The sequence below is a fragment of the Passer montanus genome, unplaced genomic scaffold (assembly GCF_014805655.1).
Source record: "Passer montanus isolate IOZ18808 unplaced genomic scaffold, ASM1480565v1 scaffold13, whole genome shotgun sequence".
NCBI classification, from domain to species: domain Eukaryota; kingdom Metazoa; phylum Chordata; class Aves; order Passeriformes; family Passeridae; genus Passer; species Passer montanus.
The window spans coordinates 6,959,237-6,978,258 of NW_024359832.1; the positions used below are offsets into that span (position 1 = coordinate 6,959,237).

The following is a 19,022-nucleotide window of genomic DNA, read 5'->3' on the forward strand; positions in this document are numbered from 1 at the left end:
GTTTTTCACATTATTGAAGAGGTGCTCAGTGCTTCACACTGTGGGCTGAAAACTGGAGGGATTTAAGTGTTTTTAAAACACAGTGGGGTACTAAGTTCACCTGTTGTCAGGGGTTAGGAAAGGCTGGTCTTACTGATGTCCCAGAGGTGTCCTTCTACCCATTCCCAGAAGAGCTGTGGACTGTGGATTGCAGTCCAGATCATGCCATGCCTCAGCAGGAGGCCTCACACAGAAATCTGGTGTAGCTTGTGGGCAATCACCTGGAGCAAAGCATGTAATAACAAAGCACACCCACGGTGCAAAAGCCCAGTTTCAAAACCTCTCCTGAACTGGAAGAAGGACAAGTCTGTGGTGACCAGGTATAAACCCCACTCATCAGGGGTCACAGTCACACATCCAATGCCCTGCTACTGCAGCTCCTTTCTGTGCAAGCAATCTCATAGCACTGAATATTAGCAACTGAATATTAATTGCAATAGAAACATGAATGTTATCTTTCCACGGTTTGCATGACGAACAAGGGCTACAAAGTCCTTTGGATCCTTCTCTCCCCAAAGGTCACTTACTATTCATTGCCTTCCGTTTATCCTGGGGCTAGAGACCTAACTCCTGGCACCCTCAGCCTTTGCTTTTAGGCTTCCTCCCTTTTGTAGTAAAATCCTTCTTATGAAATAAAACCTCTTTTCCTCTTTAAAGCCCTATCTTTCAGTCAAACAGCCATTTTTTCTCAGACAAATAAGTTTTTTTCCTCTACTGCTTACTGGGATGTTCACACATGCATTAAGTGATAAAATGTATGTTACTATGCAGTGGATAAGACTTCTTTAGGCAAAAGAGACACATAAAGAAAAAAAAGTAAGGGAAATATTGACATTTATATTTAGGACCAGTCTTAAAAGACCTCAGATTTAATCCAAATATTTTTTTCTACAAAGCATACTTACTGTAACCAGTTTCCAATACCCTTCAATTTCTTTCAGTTGCTATATTTGTATGTATGGAGACAGAATCACTTCAGCATCACTGCAAGAAATGCTCCATTGTTTTCAAATCTTACTTTTTACATGCATGCTGACTACATTCTATGTCTTGTCTTTCATATTGCATTTGGAGGTGGTGAGACAGCACATTTGCACGTGCAAACCTGCCTAGGAAGCAATTCAAGTTGAGGAAGACACACAAAATTGTAACATGTTGGCATCCTTGTCTGCAGAAATGTGGGCTTAGCTGATATAACCAAATATACAGTAAACCACATTTTGAAAATCTGAAACAAATAGTCAGTATACCAGCTTTTAAGTGCCTTTTATTTAACATCCCATCCTAAGAAATTTAGTACAACTATAGCTCTTTCTGGTTTCTTGCAGGTATATGGTAACTCTGTTCTAACAATATGCTGTAGAAATCACTTATGTGATATCAAATGTGCAGGTTCAGCCAGACATATTTTTTGGGAAAAAAAACCCAAAACTAAAATAACAGGATTAGCTGGGTCCCTGCCTGCCAGGCCTTGAAACCAAGAATTTACTACCAAAAAAACAAACAAAAAAGAATGTCCTATTTTATTATTTTTTATAACTTAAGGGAACAATAGCCAACTCATTTCAAATTCAAAGCAGAAATTATAATGGCTAAACAATAGTGAATCATCAGATCTAAAGCCAGAAAAGTATGTTCACTTCAATTTATCTCAATGGAATATACACGTTAATTGCTTGTTAGGACAAACTCCAAGCTGCTGTACCAGAAACCAAAACCAAGGTTAAGAAAGCTGTAATACTATGCTTAAACTAAGCTGAGTTTTAGGAAGCTGGAGTTCCAGAGTAGATGGTGCCCAGGAAATGTCCTGAAAATAACTACCTCTACTCCTTTTTATTGTACTTCTAGCTGCAATGAGGTACAGTGTAAGGACCTCACAATAGAAACACAGGGAGAATGTCCTCCAAATAAATACATTTGATGGCTTTTCTTGCCTATCGAAGGAGAAAAGTTATGTTGCACTGGTATTAAGTCTCCCAAAAATACTACCACTAGAAATTAAAAATATGAAAAAAACCACAAAAATGTCATAATCTGTGATTTCTGAGATGTACAGGTCAAACTGTCCTTTAGAGCAGCATTTTTCTTATCTGCCAAGAGCTGTAAGGCAGTGCAGCTTATCAGACAGAACAGTAGAGCTGCTGTTGATCTCCTAAATTCTCTTTCCTACTTTTACTACATCTCAGTATGGAAACTTGTAAGTTCCTGATACTTTTGCCACTGATTCAGACTGCCTCTCCATAAGACGAGGCTAATGATAGCTTGCAAAATAAGCCTTTTATTTTGAGTATTTCTATTTTGATATGCAAAGGATGTGTATTTGTGTACCAGCAGCGATGGAACTGTTATTTTACACTGTTTGTCAATGATACCACAGGCAGTATCAAACATTTTCATTTGCTTTTTCATTCCATTTGCTTCAACCTATGGAGATATGTTGAAGCTGTGAATAAATAGAATTAAATTTAGAACTTCAGCTGACTGTAGAAAACACAAGAAATACAATTTTTAATTGAAGTTGCTGAAGCAAATAGGAAACTGAAGGCATAATAAAGACATTTTTACACTGAGAATTGTTTTCCCACCTGCCCGGATACATATTTATGTTCCCTGGCTTGAGAAATATTGCAGTGTGTTGTTTCACAGAACCATGCCCTAATTTCTGTTTTCCCTTTTTCCCTGGAGGCGCCGCAGGAGCACCCTGGGGAGACTATATGAGTTTCAGAAACTTGAGAAAGATCTCGGTTTCAATTTCATGAGAAACAAAAAGGACTGTTGAACTACCTTGTAAGAAAACTGACTGCATTTGGGACTGGAAGCATGAAGTGCAAGTGCTGAAGTGTTTTGCTTGTGAGTACAGTTCCTGACATAAAGGGTGTAATAAAAAAAGAGATGGCGAAGGTTCTTGATGCTTGACCTGTCTTTCAGACAATTAAAGAGAGCAGTCAAACCTGGCTGTAAATGAACCAATTCCCTCAACTCTGAACTAACTTCACCCACAGTGCAGTATTTTAAATCTCAAAGCTTTTCCCAAGTGGTAGGGAGATATGAAATAAGGATGAGTAATTTCTCAGGACATAGTGTGTAGGAGCTACCAGTCTGTCATACAGAGTGAACGTACTTCCTCAGAAGAAATTCATGACCTACTTCCTTGATACAGTTTGCTTCTTCAGAACTCTCTCCTGGCTGAGAAAAGTTCAATGGTCTTCCTCAAAAATCTCCCTGTCTTCTACAGGATCATGCAGCACCAAATTCATTCTGTTGCTTTTTCCTTCACTGCTTATTATTGCTGGGTCTTTGATCAGCCTGAGCATAGATGCAGGTGAGAAAAATCAGTCAAAAAGATTATATTTAGGGAAGAGGTCAGTGAATAAAGATAGCATAGAGGAAGAACTGGAGATTTTTGCCTACCTCTGCCTAAAGATCTGAGGTGCTCACTCTGATTCTCCTCTAAACAAATGTGTTATTCTCACTTTGCTCTATTTTTGAAATTGCATGGGAGATTTCTTGACAGGCATGTATATTTTTCCTTTCACATAAAGCTCAGGACCTTGCAGGTAATTCCTACTGCAGTCCAGATTTCTGTCAACTCTGACAGGTCCTGTAACACTTGACAAGAGTGGAACTGGGTAGAAAAACAAATCAAAAGGGTTAGGTTTACTAAAAGACTGTTGCAAATAGCCCAGACTGAAGTCAATAACCTTGTCTGTGAAATCACTGCCCTTCTTACAGAGAATGGGGCATGCACCTTTGCTGGAAACAGCAATGAGATCAATATTGTCTTTTAGAGGAAGGCATGGTGGTGTAACCTTCCCTGCTTGGTAAAATAATCACAACACTCATACAAGCCAGAAAGAATTGTGATTTGAAACCCTGTCTTGCATCTCACAGGCAAAGAGTGGCTAATGGGAAAAAGCTTCTCCTCCTTCTGCTGTTTAATGTGCTTTCCTGAGTACCCAGGGACACAGGTATCATGCAGTCAGAAACGAGGAAAGTACTCTGAGCCTATCAGTGTAGTCCCTGGGAGGACAGGCTTCTGGACCCCAAACATTGGAGTCAAAAGCTGGCACTCCTCCACATTTTTACTGCCCTCTTTGTTATACTCTGTATGCAGGTAGGGGCCGTATCTTTATTTTCTATGAAATATGCTCTTGTATTTATCAGAAAGGCAGCTTAGTTTCTGCATTCTCATTTTGGGATGGTGTTTATGTGTTAAACGGTGAGGCAAAGGGCATAGATCAAGCTAAAAATGAAATAGTGCCTTTCTATTGGGATATCTTCATGACTTTTCTAACACTAATTTTTACATAATACGTTATCTGACTCACAATTAATGGTAAGCATACAAACAGTGACTGTTAAGTACTGCCTGCAGGTAACGGGTCAGATCATTAGCCAAAAGTCCAAAAATTCTGCAGCAAATGTCCATGGAAATGAAAAAACATAGCAAATATATATATATATCCCACTCACCTGAATGAAAACACTGTCATGCCTGTGCCATGCATTGTATGACTGAGAGGCAGAGGATACAGCCTGCCAAAGCACGAATATATCCCAGTCACCTGAATGAAAACACTGTCATGCCTGTGCCATGCATTTTATGACTGAGAGGCAGAGGATAGCCTGCCAAAGCACGTGGCCAGCTGGTGAACTGTGTTTCCAGCCAGGAGCAGCACTGGTATACCAAAGTGTTTTAAAACAGTTTCAAAGTACAAAGTAATTTCTGTACTATGCAAAAGAGTTAACAAGAAAAGAACATGCAATTTACTCATAATAATTGCAGTCTCCCTAGTTTTCTAAGCAAATATTCTATGCTTCATTTTTTCAAGGTATAATGAAATAAAAAGTTACTCTGTGAGGTTCTCCAGTTATGAAACAAAGAAACTTATTACACTGCATATTAACAGGACACAAAGTCCAAGAAAGCACATTGCACTGAATGCAAATATTTTAAGAGAGAAGAGGCAACAACTTAGGGATGCATAACAGTATCACTATGTATCACACCGATCCTTTTTCCTATTTTACTTTGTAAATTAGCATCGTTCATTGAAGAAAGAGGGATCCTGTGAAATTATACATGCTGATTATTGAAAAAAAAAAGAAAAAAAAAGACCCAGCTACTGCTAGCTGGATTTAACAATAATCAGTCTGAAAAGTGAACTAGTTATTTTTGGGGTAGGTATTTCTTTCTGGGTCTGTTATTGGAGAACCAAAGAATCTCTGAACTGGATGTCCATATTTGAGAAAAGGGAAAGTATATATGCTAGTTGCAAGCAGCACTGTTAATTTCTCTCTTTGAACTTACCAGCTGCCTGATAAATATTGTAAAGTATGCTGTTTTTTTACACAGAAATAGCATTGCAAGATTTAGAATCCCCTCCATCTCTCTCATTTCTGCAGAAGAGCTGATGCTGGATTTTTGACCTACAGATTCATTTGTAGGGCAGATCATTACGTTTATCTGATTATAGTACTACCTCAGAAGATGGTTTGGTAAAGTTCTTGAGGGTCATGAGAAAATAAATTGCATAAATCTCATGCAGCCTATTTCTTCCTCTACACATTACATAGAATGATGGAAATATGACTTCAAGTTAATCATATTCTTGCTAATATGGTCATTCATATTAAATATAATACTTAACCTTTCTGGAACGCAGCACCAGAAATTGTATTTATGTCAAGAAAAAGAAGTACAGTGGCTTAGCAGAAAATATGTGCAGTCTTCTGACTGAAAATGCAAGTTATTTTTAGACTACATAAAAAAACCCATGCAGCTTCTGTGTTACATGGAAAAGCTGTCTGATCAATCTTGTACCTGTTTCCAATGGGCTAAGTACAAAAAATGGGTAAGTATTTAAGATCTAGAGAATCAGAGATGATTCACAGGAAAATACATTCCCATCCCTAAAGCAGATGAAAGAATTCACTTACAATACCTTAATCATGTAATATCACCTCATGCTTGATTTCACTTTCTGTGTATATGTATTGTTCTGAGCCAAACTATAGGGAAAGGGATAGACATCCTTTGCCTTTTAGTGTGGAGGCTGTGAAAGAAGAGCAAAGTTTGCTGGGGGGAAGTTGCGTATTTTGTCTTTAAAATTGATCACTGTCTATTTCGAAGGGTTTCAAAATACACAAAGCTCTACTTTGATTATTTACAGAAGAATCTTTCCTGTTGGCCAAGTCAATCTAAAATAGGATTAATATCTGCAGACATGTACTTTACTCCAGATTCAATGCCAAATAGTCCTATGGAACCATTTCTGATATGACCCCAAACCCACTTATATTAGAGGGAATTTTTGTTTGGATGGTTTTAAAATCAGATGCAGAATGAGAAGAAAAGTAGTAATTTGGTATTTCTTTATTGGAATTTACTTTACTGGAAGAGGTGGACTGTTCTGCCATGTCTGGCTCCACATATTTTATCTTCATTCACTTAAAAACAAATATATAAAAATAAATAGAGCTGTGTCCTTCGGGAAAATTAAATACTGAAATGCCCAAGCACAGATAACTCCTGCTGAATTCCCCAAAAGCACTGGGTCCTTAGCATTCCTCCTGAACTGTATGTTTTAGCATAGATACATTTGACTGACTTTTGCCTCCCTAACTTAAAGTGTTTGGAGAATTTCCCAGGAAAGCAAAAGCAAAAGCAAAATATAACTTAGGCATTCCAGACCTTGTGTATATTTAGTTTTTACATTAGGAATAAACCTTAAAAGTAACATCAGAACTGAAACTGGAGTTGAGGAGATCCAGCAGAGCAGTAATAACATAATTTGGAATTTTCTCTGAGCTGGAATGCACTCAAAATTAATTATCAACCACTTGTACTAAGAAGAGAGACTGCGGCAATATGTTTCATGGAACAATTAAAGCATGCTTTATACTGAAGAACACAAAGACACAAACAGTAGAAACATTCCATTCCATATTTTACCATACTTCCTCTGCAATTTCTGTGTGATTTAAGGACACGCCAAATATTGTAAATTGCTAATATTCTTTTAAAATCCTACTTTGGATTTTGGAATTCCAAATTTATAATGCTAGGTCCTTTACGTCTATGGAAGTTGAAAGAGTGTTATGCTTCCCTAGAAATTGTTCAGGAAGGGATTCACGTGTTGCTCCTGGATTCAGACCTGTCAGTTGCTTCCTCCTTGGACTGAAAGTGAAGAAAAGAGCTTTTACACATCCCAAATAGGTCTGTGGAAAGAGGAGCTTCAGAAATACTTTATGGGTACCTCAGCAGACCAGTGAAAACACAAAACCTGATGCAAGATCTCAGGTTACATTTGTTTAGATGTGGCAACTCTTGAGGACGTGGTGAGACCCAGTTCAAAATGTTAGGTGAATCCCATATCTCTGAGTGGTCATCTGCTCTCCATCAGCAAATAAGGAAGAGAACTGGTTATGGATGATGTTAACAGGTTCAGATTATGAACAAGCTGCTGGTAATTTGAGAGGGCTAATGTAAATTCCAGTTGTTTTTCAGAGTATTTTGAGAATGTTTTTAATATTCTTTGGCCCAGATGTTTTAAATTATAGGTAGAGATAACCTTTAAGGTTTGCACAGTCCCAAGCATTAACTGAGCAAACCTTTACAGGTAACAGACTGACATTTAATTTCCATTTCTCTTTTTCATTTTACAATCTTTCAGGACATAGTCATGCAAGGACAGCAGTTCAGGCAGAGACTGTGTGGTGCTATGCAGATGGAAAAGCACCTATGTGTTATAATTTGCAGGATGTACGTAAATACAAAGGTGCCAGTGATGCACCAAATCCATTTTTTCTTTGGCATTGTTGTGCAATGTAGAGTTTAAGCAGTTCACAATATACTGCATTTCAATCTTCCCATGTAGATTCCAAAGTCCAGATATCAGCATAAAATTTGTATGAAAAGTATTTTTCCCTCATAAATGAGTCTTCATAAATTATTCTATAGATCAAAAATAGCATGGTATGTATTTTACCTACAGTAAAAGCTATGAGTATTTAAATTATTTAAACCATAATATAATAGGCACTGATTTTATACAGCAGAAAAATCCCCAAACAAAAGCCATAACCTAACAAACAACCCCAGCCTAACCAAAATCCAAACAACTTCCCTCTCCCGTATTAGTAGAGGTCAGGCAGCAGTTAAGAGAAGAACTGTACATTTCCAAAGTCAGTGTTCACAGGAAATGAGTTTTGCATTTTTTTCAGAACTGTGCTCCTCCTTGTCCTTATGAGTACGTGTTAATTTTGATTATATTGTTTCGTATTTGGAGAAAAGCTTGGGACTTCCAACTTATTCACTGCACTAATTTAAGGACTGAATTTCATTTTCTCTCAATCCAATATTACAATGCAGGCAAACATGCCATTAAAAACACTTTCTAAAATCAGTATATATCAAGTAGCTAATTCTGAATAGTTCCATTTAATCCCAGGTCTCAATTCAAAAATCAAGGTATAAAAACCAATTGAAAACCAATTGAAAACCAAACCAACAAAAAAACCCCAAAAAACCACCACCAGCTGAAAAGAAGTGGCACATTTCATAGAACTTTCTCAAGAAATGGCAAGTTGCCCAAAGCCTGCAGTGCCAAAGTCAATTTTTCATAATATTACTATAAATTAAAAATAATTATGCTTGTTGGAGTAGAATCATCTTCAATTTTTGTTGTAAATGAAATAAACTTCATCTCACTATGGTACAACAGAGAGAAAAACAAACGTGCACAAACAGATTTCTGTGGTTTTGCCAGTCTAGTCACTGGGAGAGCAACTACTTTGGCCCATACTTGGAAAACCTGAAATAAAACATTGAAGTCACTGGCTCACTGCAACCTCTTTGCTAACTGTTTCATTCTGTTTAAAAATTCTGATTCAGCTTGATTTCTTTAGTAACAATATCAGGCAGGCAGTTTTTAAAAGCTTCAAGACTCTGAGCTGCTAAAATATGCAGCAATAGTATGTGACAAGGTTTCCTTCACTATCAGAGATTTTACAAATCATGTCTAAGGACACTGGGTGTTGCTACATGAAAACCTCCATGCCTTTCTGTTCCAAATCCAGTTTTTACATCAAAGGGAAGATAGAAAGTAGAAAAATAAACCCTGAAAACTAAATATAGTCACACAAGATGAAAGCTACCCAAATTCTCTAGAGATCTGGGCCAGTGTGTGCTTGTGAAAAACATGACAGCACCAAACCCAGCCCAGACTCTGTACTCCAAATGCTGGGTTCTTATGGAAGCCTTTGTTCTCCAGGGTTCTGAAGCTAAAGAAGGAAGTGGGGCAAACAGGTGAATGAATAAGAGCCAGAGAGATGGTTGTAAGGGTGTGATAGAAGTACAGAATGACACATGCTACAGTCTGTTCCTTGTCTGATCTTTGGCATGGAGAGACGTGATCTCCAGCCTTCACAGCAGGCAGTGTTTTGTATCCTTTCCTTCTCACTGGATTCACTTCACAAAATCTTTAACATTCTTCTCTTAAAAAATAATCAAGGACTTGCAGTCTTTTCTCTGCCTTATTATGACAAGACTGAGATTTAGAGTTGACTTAGCTACGTTTGGACACAAATGAGAAAAAAATGTGTGCCTTTTGTAAAGTATTTTTTTGGCAAATATAGTACAGAAAAGAAAATTTGGGATAGTGAAAGCATGGTCTTAAGACTATTTTGTATTGAAGTCTAGCAAGTGCCCATGGAGAGAACAATCAGTTGCTTATCAGTATATCAGAGGTGACCTTATCACTCTCTACAACTTCCTGAAAGGTGGTTGTATTCAGGTGGGGGTTGGTCTCTTTCTCCAGGCAACAAGTGACAGAACCAGAGGACACAGCCATATTCTGCTGTGTCCTAAGCTTCACCAAGGGAAATATAGGTTGGACGTTAGGAAAAATGTTTTTATGGGAAGAGTGATAGTGTTCTGGAATGGTCTGCCTGGGGAGGTAGGGGAGTCACCATCCATGGATGTGTTTAAACAGAGAATGGATGGAGCACTCGGTGCCATGGTTTAGTTCAGCTGTTAGGGGATGGGTTGGACTCAATGACCTTGAATGTCTCTTCCAACCTAGTGATTCTGTGATATCACAGAATCAGAGCCTCCTAAGGCTGTCACTGACCTCCAGTCTTCAATCTCTAATACCTGCCATACTAAACTGTCCTGGGTTTGTGACACGAAACAGCAAATGCTGATCAGACCAGGTAGTTCTTTGCTGCTGCTGCTGCTTTTTTGTAAGTCTTTCCGGGCCAGCTGACAATGCATGTGTGAGAAGTACCAAGAGTTAATTAACTGTGGCCTCCTTAAACAAGTTGTCAATAATTCTGTTGTGATAGTGGTACAGTCATACCCATCTTGCTATGAGGACTGATCATTAAAGATCCTTCTTTCCTCTCCACTAATACTGAGTAATCACTGTTAATCTACAGAGCTGCATAGGGAAATATTTGCATAGCAAATGCACAGCAATGAGCATGAAGTATTTTAGAAAGAAGAAAATCCCGCATTTGTTACTGAATCATGCATGTTAGGATAGATAACATTACATTTTTTTCTTGTAAAATAAAACATTATTTTTATACCCACAACAAAGCATGGACCTGCAGAACTTTTCAAGCAATCTTCAAGCAGCTTCATGCGAGTCTTCTGCAGCTCAGGACTGTCCCATTCATCTGCTTCAACTCCCCAGTATAGATCTATAACCTAGAAAACAGTAAGCAACAGTTACTTATCATATGCCCTTTCTACCAATCAAATTGAAAATTAGCTTTGCCAACATCCTCTGCACTAAGCTTTGCTCTTCAGTGCGGTAAAACACAATGAGTTCTACATCTGGTCCTTGCACAGACTGGCAGGGTTTCCTCATACAAATGAGAATTCCAACCTCTTACCTTCCCTCCCAGATAGTCCCTCCTGGGACATTCTCTCATTTCATAGTCATATAGGGATTAGCATGACAAGACCTTGATTTGATGCAGTCTTTTATTTTCTACTAGATTGCATATAATGGGTAGGTAAGAATAATGACAAAAGAATAGAAAAAAGATCCTGGCTCCATGAAAATTAATGGGAATCTCACTGTGGATCACAGTCAAGACCATGACTTCACACCCAGCGTCACTTGCATCCACAGGATACAAACTCATCCTGTGCACATGGCTCAAAAGAAAGAATAGCAATGGTTTTACTTTATCACACTTCCTTTGTTAGCTGATCCTTGTACTTTGGAAGCAGAGATTGTAGAGATGTGCAGTGGCAGACAGCTTGCTGTCCAGACTTTCATATTTAGCTACAGACTCAGTTTCATGATGTTAATTAGTTGCAAACAAGCTCCTGGAAGAAACTATTCATGTTATACTTATTTGAACAAATTAAATGATGACCTGTGATTTCACTACACATTTTAACTAAAAGGCTGAATTCTTACAGTGGGAAATCAAATTTAGAAGGATAGTGATCATATGTGTGAATTACTTTTGGAACAAAACTCATGGTACAGGCTACTACTCTCTCATTTACTACTGATTCTTAACATCTGGTATGTAACTTTAACCAAAAAAAAAGTCTAAAAGGATAGTTTAAAAAACCAATCAAAAGTGTGTTAACACATGAATATATTACAAAATTACAGTTTATTTTAATTTTTTTTTCTGTGGAAGCACTCTGCAAGAAATAGAATCATAAAATTAGCTGTTGTCCAAAATATAAGAACTAATAATGAGTTGATTTGAAACTAAATTTCAGCAGATTACATCTGGGTTACTCTTGGGAAATTTCTCTTACCAATACCAAAGTTTATGAACAAATCCTAGAGCTATTTATGCCCATGTGTAATTGCACTACCAATAGTATCATTGATAATTTCTGCCTTAAAAGTTTGTGACTCACATCAGTGTCTGCTGCAGCAGGCACATTGTTACTAAACATGGCAGGTAGTGTCCTCTGTGACTCATGATGAGTGAAAAAAACCAGGTATGGAACGCATTAAGTGTAAAAAAAAGATATTGAGAGTATTTTCTTGGCAGTGTAAATGTAGCTTACACTGCCAAGAAAATACACTCAATATCTTTACTTTTTACAGAAACTCTGTTGAAAAATTTTGCAGGAACATGCATTTTCTGCTCTACAAAACTGCATTTCAAATAACCTTCCTATTTCTCTCACTTGCACAGATTTCTTTTCTTTGTTTTTAGTCTCATTAAGAAAAAAAGTGTTGCCCTCTTCCTCTCTACTTTCAGTTATTTATTAATACAACTTTATTATCGAACTTCATATTGTATTAATCTGTGATTACTTGCATGATGTATGATAAGACTTAAATATTCTCATTATAAAATCCTTTAGATACCAATCTTAGCATACAGTAAAAAAATGTTTTAATTACTTGTTGAATGAATTTATTGTGCTGCTGAGGTTCCTCTGAAATGTGAAAGTAATTTCTATTTTAATTAACTGTTCAAAAATCACATTAATTCTGAAAATGTGAAGAAGAAACTCCCTGGAGTACCAGATAATTGCAGGGGCTCAGTGGCTGCTTGTTATTTTATAGGGTAACAGTTTTGGTGCATAGTATCTTAACATGATACAATTTGGTCCTGCAAGAGTAAATATTTTACCGAACAAACCCCTAAAGACTCCTAAATTTCAAAGAAAAGGTCTCATCAGTTGATGATTAGGCCAACTAAAATAAACAGGGTTTACAAAATTAAAGAAATAGAACAAAGAGACAATTATATCTGATTTTGAAGCATGTGTTTACTTATACTTGGAAAACTGTGTGACAAACACTCAAACTTTCAGCAAGGCTGCCAAGGTCATATAACAAGTAGTGCCCTCTGCAAGAGTTACTTACCCACAGTGGATTGACACTGCTCTAGTTCAATTCCACACTAATCACCTAACAAGAGATTTTCCTTTCATTACTCAGTGTTTCCTTTTGCTTACTTTAGCTTTTGTCCTACCAATCTTACAGTTTCACAGACTTTGCTTTGGAGACAAATTTTTTTAAAAATCACTTTCATGAGCTTAAAAAGGAACAAAAAATTCCATTAATGTAAAATTCTACTTTCCTTCTAGCATATATATCCTGTTGAAAATTATTTGAAACAGTTCATTGTTTTGAAGAAGTGTATGTTGCTAATTAACTATGTTTGGTTAGCCTCCCAAAATTTTCAGTTACAACTACTTTCTTTAACCTCTCCATCATCTCTTGTAAAAGTACTGTATTTCAGGTCAAAACCACCATGAGCTCTGGCAGTTTTTTCTCAGCTTATATGCCTTCTTAGCCAATAAGTGTGTCTTCTTCTGAAATATTTTCTGTTGCAATGAAAAAAAGGGCATCAAACCAACAAATTCATAGTGTGATTGAAGATAATCAGTTCTGCTTCCACTTCAAATGGTGATTATGTTCAGTAAGAGCTCCCACCAGATCGATGACGCCTCACAGATCTCATGCTTTTGCAACAACTGAAACAGTTTTGAGTGCAGCCAGGTGACTCAGTGAAACCTGGGATTAATCTATGGACTCAAATGCTTTTCATTTGGGTCATGATTTATTAAGTAGAGGGTGTCCTGAGTAGTGCATTTGTGGTAGTCACATGCGAGGTAGCTCTTGTTTGGTCAGTAGAAGATTACATACCAGGATGAAAAGTTATGTGCTCTACTCAGTACAGAGAAATATAAATTTACCCCTGTATCTGAAAATTACATAATATTTTAACACTGCATGAAATAATGTAGTCTTGATTTTTCATGCTAACCTAAGAAATGTAGTGTATTAGGATTGGAATAAGAAAAAAAAAGGTCTTACTAAAGTCTACCTCAGAGTCTCTTTCGAAAGGCTTTGCTACTTTTCCTTGGTTATTTTTGTACATCTTCCTACTATGCTTCCCCAGAAATGTGATAGCTTTCTAGCAGTTTTCTGAACTGTGTCAATAGAGCTGTCTTTCAGACATCATATCACATAAAGATGCTGGTGTTGAAACTATATGATAAAATAATTTGCTACCATAAATATCAACTAGAGTAAAGTGAACTGTTCCTCCCCTAAAGACTACATTACAATCTGTTTGAAGAAAGACATGTGTCCTCTCACAAAGAATTCAGTGAATCTACTTGGAAGAAACATTTCCTTCACCAAGAAGTCTCCTCAAAAATAACAGAAATAAGGGGTTGATATTTTTGATGAATATCACATGGTAGTAATACAACAAAAACATTATTTAAATATCTTTTGCTATTCTTTTCATGTACCACTGCAGCTGGGACTTCCCAATCAGCTGATGAGCTAGGACCTTCAGATGAAATTCTTTTATAGCCATAATCAAAAATCATTGGAATTTACCATCATGCAGATTCAGCAACTCCACTGTGACTCAGGGAATTAAAACCAAATATCCTAATTTAAGAACTTGTTATTTTGATTAAAAACCAGCTGCATGTGCATCAAGAATAATACGCTGGGAGGAACAGGATGTTGCATAAAAGGCATTAGCTGTTTCCAAGCTACACTCTGGAGAGATGAATTTTTGGGGTCACTAAGTATGCAAGGAAAACTTGTGAATGGAGAGCCAGAATTTTTGGAAGACTGAACAACATTTTTGCAACATCACAAGCTGAATTTGTTTCTCTTAGCAGAGAAATGGTTCCAGGCCTGCTGACATATAAAGGACTGTGAATTAGGACAAATCTGATTTAAAGTAGCAGTGACTTTAACAGTGATGCCAAACACACCTGTTTTAAATCAAATACGACTCTTTGGATTACCAGCTGGCTCTTGCCAAAGACGTGTATGGGTCTATGTCTCTCATAGGAAGAGACGAAAACATAAACTGACTGAAGCAATGGGAATGCTACAGTTGAAATTAAAGAAAGCAAGTTCCATAGTATATAATCACAATAAAAATGCACCTAGTTCAATTCATTTTGGTAATCAGTTTTGGCATTCACCTGGTTAAATTATTTTCCACATTACAGTGGAACTTAAATATGGTTTCTAGAAACACAACACAGTAATTCAGATGTAACATTATTTCTTCTTATATACTCTGAATACCTGAAAGAAAGGTGGTGCTTTTTCATCTATTCAGAATTTACCTCAAATCTGCTTGTAAAATAATTTAAGTACATCAAAGGCTGAGAGAGCTAGGCCTGTTTAGCCTGGAGAAGATACAAATGAGAGGGGGTTATCCAAGAATACAAATAACCTAAAGGTGGGTGTCAAGAGGAAGTAGCCAGGCTCTTCTTGGTAGCACCAAGTAATAGGACAAGAGGCAGTGGGCAGAAACTGGTGCACAGCAAGCTCAACCTAAATATGAGGAAGAACTTCTTTACTGTGAGGAGTAACTGTAACTTCTTTACAATGCGCTGGAAGAGACCCGCCAGAGAGGGTGTGGAGTCTCTTCTCTGGAGGTACTCAAAACCTATTTGGAGGCAATCCTATGCAACTTGCTCCAGGTGAACCTGTTTTAGCAGGGGGAATGGACTAGACGACCTCCAGTGTCCCTTCCAACCCCAACAATATTGCGTGTGATTGTGCAAAATAAAGTTTTTGTAATTTTCTATTTTACCAGTTATATTTAAAATGTTATCTGTTCTAAATAGAGTTAATTTCAATACAAATTAATACAAGATTCAACACAACAAAACCTACCTGAAATTCCAGACCATAGTTTTCTCTGCAGAATTCTCTCAGCTTAGGATACACATGTTCTCTTAAGGCTCTCCTTTCTGCTATTGTATCTGTGTTGTGGAAAAATATGCTATTAACAATATTTATATAAACTCTTCTTTTAGTCAGGGATACAGATTTTTCACTTAAAAATGAACCCTTAACACACACAGAGAGCTAATGAAAATCAAGTGCTGGGATCTAATCCCCAAATTGTATGTTGTACAAACACAGGGAAGTGCTAGCACATGTAAATATATGTAAAATCACATAAATGTGTTTGTATGTGTCAAAAATATGCTTCATACACATTTTAATGTTGCAGCATATTACAATTCAGTAGAGCTGAATTCATTTTGCAATTCAGCAGTCACAATTTCTTTAATGTTTTGTCTTCTATTTCGTTTCCAGAAAGCTGAATTTTACAAATAAGAAACACCATGGAAAAAAGAGATACACCTAAGATGAAAGAGATCTCAACACTTAGAAACAAATCAATAACATAAACTACCAAGATTGTCTCAAATGTATCACTTTCTTCATCATCTTTAATCTAATAGTATCTTAAAACCATTATTCATCATTATTAGCATTATTTATCTTTTGCCCAGGTGATCCCTCCTATAATACCAAATACCCAGTTCTGATAGCATGTAATTCTTACCATGCAAAATGACATGTTTTGATTATGAAGTACAATACGGCAATGACACCAAAATTATTATTAAGTTCAGTATGTCCAAGTAAATATTAACACATTTCTATAAAACATGCCACTTGCACATCTGATCAAATATGAAATAAACTCGGTTAGTAGTGAAATTTTGTACAGATAATAAATTTTATTCTCTTTCACAAGACTATGATATGTGATGGATTTTGCTACATTTTGCAACCAAGTTGAGACCACACACTGTTGCTAAGTTATTTTCAAAAACAGAAAAAAGCTGTTGTAAACCACTAGCTCTGAGTGCCATGTGATGAAAAATGAAGTGTTAACTTATAAATGATAGGGAACGTCTACTGCAGGTATTGCATTATTTGTGTAACTGCCCTGAAACAAAACAACAGATTACAACTGATTTGACGCTTCCCATATTGTTGCAAAGAAGAGACATATATGAAAATCTAACAAGGCTTTAGAGCCACAGTTGCTCTGGGCAAGTCAGATGTCTGTTCATAAAATCATGGTCACAGACTTATAAAGTTTTCATTTAAAAAATCTAGGAAAGTGTGAAATCTGTAATTTAATTTATTACACCAAATGAGTAACATCCTTCTCAATGTTTAAGCGTATCTTTGAAATATTACACAAATGTGTGGTGTCATTACCACTTTTTTCATGAACAGAAAGCAATCCAGAAACATCCAGATAATTATTTCTCCTGAAATCTTCATCAAGGTAAAAAAGTCTATAACAAAAGGTTCAAAAGTACAGTCAGGTTTAATTCAATTTGTCTGAATTACCACAGCTCTTCCTTCACAAACTTCTGATGTGGAAAAAAGTCAGAGATGCTTTCAGAAAACATCCCCTCTAAGTGGAATAATGTAATACAATGCATTTATGCTTTAATGTTTTAAAATATACTATCTTATGTGTTCTAACAATGGTCCAAGAAGCATTAAAGTCTTTGCTACTGTCCATTTGACTGTCCACATGCCATGCAAAGTGAGATTCTAAATCTCACTCTCAATGAAGTGTAGATCTCTTACATATCCAATCTGAATCCACTGTTAATAAGAGACCCTGCTCTGGGCTACATTTGGATGGGTGTAGCCTTAGTTTCTTTGGGGTAGTCACTGCGCTCCTCTCCCTGACACTCCCTGGCTGCACCAGGAGTGCTGTGCCCAGCTCTGGGCGCCCCAAATCAGGAGGATGGGGAGGAAACTGGAGAGGCTTCTGAGACAGAGGCCAAAAGCACATGGCCTGCACAGAGATATAGAGGGATCCGGGCATGTTTAGTCCAGTGAAGAGTGTAAGAGGGAGGCAATGCAGCCTACAATTACTTCCAAGGCATTTACAAAGTTGATGGAGCCAAGCTCTTCATGCTAGAGAGTACAACAAAGACAATGATAACATACTACAGCTTGGAAGTTCAGGTTGGGCACCAGGATAAGCTCCTCCATCCTTGGAGCTCTTTAAGACTCAACTAGGCAAGTTCATGGCTGACCAAGTTTCTGCTGACAGCCCCTCAGGAGGGAGGTTAGCCCTAGTGACCTGACCTGAGCACCCCTTGCAGCAACCTGTGGCAGTCCTCAGGAGAACTGGCAGGTTTGGCTTAGTTATCCAGGCTGCTTGGACACTGCCTGGGAAGACTTCAGCTCCTGTCTGGGCTAGTGGGAGCAAAGCTGTAAAGCAGCTGGTCCCAAGGACTCAATGTCAATGCCACATATTTTTCAGGGCATTTTACTTTACATTGAGCTCAACCCTCACAAACATTTGGAATGTATTTGGTGAGAACCCGGAGTTATCTTCCTGTTTTTTATCAAAAAGGAATCCATGCACACCAAGACCCCTCTATGATGTGAATCAAAGTGTATTAGATAGTGATGATCAAGAGATTCACTTCACTTGCAGATCTGGCTGAATACAGACACATCCTACAAATATTTAGGAATGGAGTGAAAAAAACAGCACTCTCAGCTTAGAGCTGCCTGTGTCAGTACATAAAAGGGATGGATGAGTTGCTCCCTCCTTAGGATCCACCGTCATTAATTTTGTCTCATACTTCAGTGTCTAAGTCATCCTTTCCTTGCAGAATGTAGTACACAGCTAACAAGGCTAATTAGTCAGAGGGTTGCATGATGCCAACACAGCAATATTATTTTGGCTGCAAAGCAATGGTGTTGCTGTACCTTGTGATAAAAGCTAAATGTGTAGTGTTCTTTATTTTAAATACTTCATTTTTTTACCTTCACAGTAACTGAGACACTTAGATCAGTCAGTGATAGAAGAATTTGTATTCTATTTTTTTTTTGCCTTAACACAGGTTAATTTTGGCATGCAAGTTTATGAAAACACAGAGCATCATATCTTCATGATCAAGTAGAATAAACTCTGCTGAAAACCGAGTTATTACTCAGTTACTGGGATAAACCAAAATGATTCTTGCATTTTTAAATGAAAATCAATCATGACTACAGCTTGGTTATTACGGAAGCAACAATCCACAGTTATTGTTTGCCATTACTTAAATGTGACAGCAGACAGAATGGTCTTACTCGGGATATAAAATAGGTGAAGTTGCAGGAACAACAACAACAACAAAAAGGAAGTACCGAAAAAAAGCAGAATTTTAAATG

General features: G+C 37.3%; 1 protein-coding gene across 1 annotated transcript in view; it reads right to left on the reverse strand.

Annotated features, from left to right (window-relative positions):
- The window catches only part of NWD2 (NACHT and WD repeat domain containing 2), a 40,752-nt gene that overhangs the window by 13,987 nt on the left and 7,743 nt on the right, over positions 1 to 19,022 (reverse strand). The window contains exons 2-3 of the mRNA XM_039699077.1: positions 15,702 to 15,790; positions 10,637 to 10,753 (exon numbers count right to left, since the gene is read on the reverse strand). Of these exons, the coding sequence (XP_039555011.1) occupies positions 10,637 to 10,753; positions 15,702 to 15,790 (206 nt within the window). The remainder of the gene's footprint in view (positions 1 to 10,636; positions 10,754 to 15,701; positions 15,791 to 19,022) is intronic.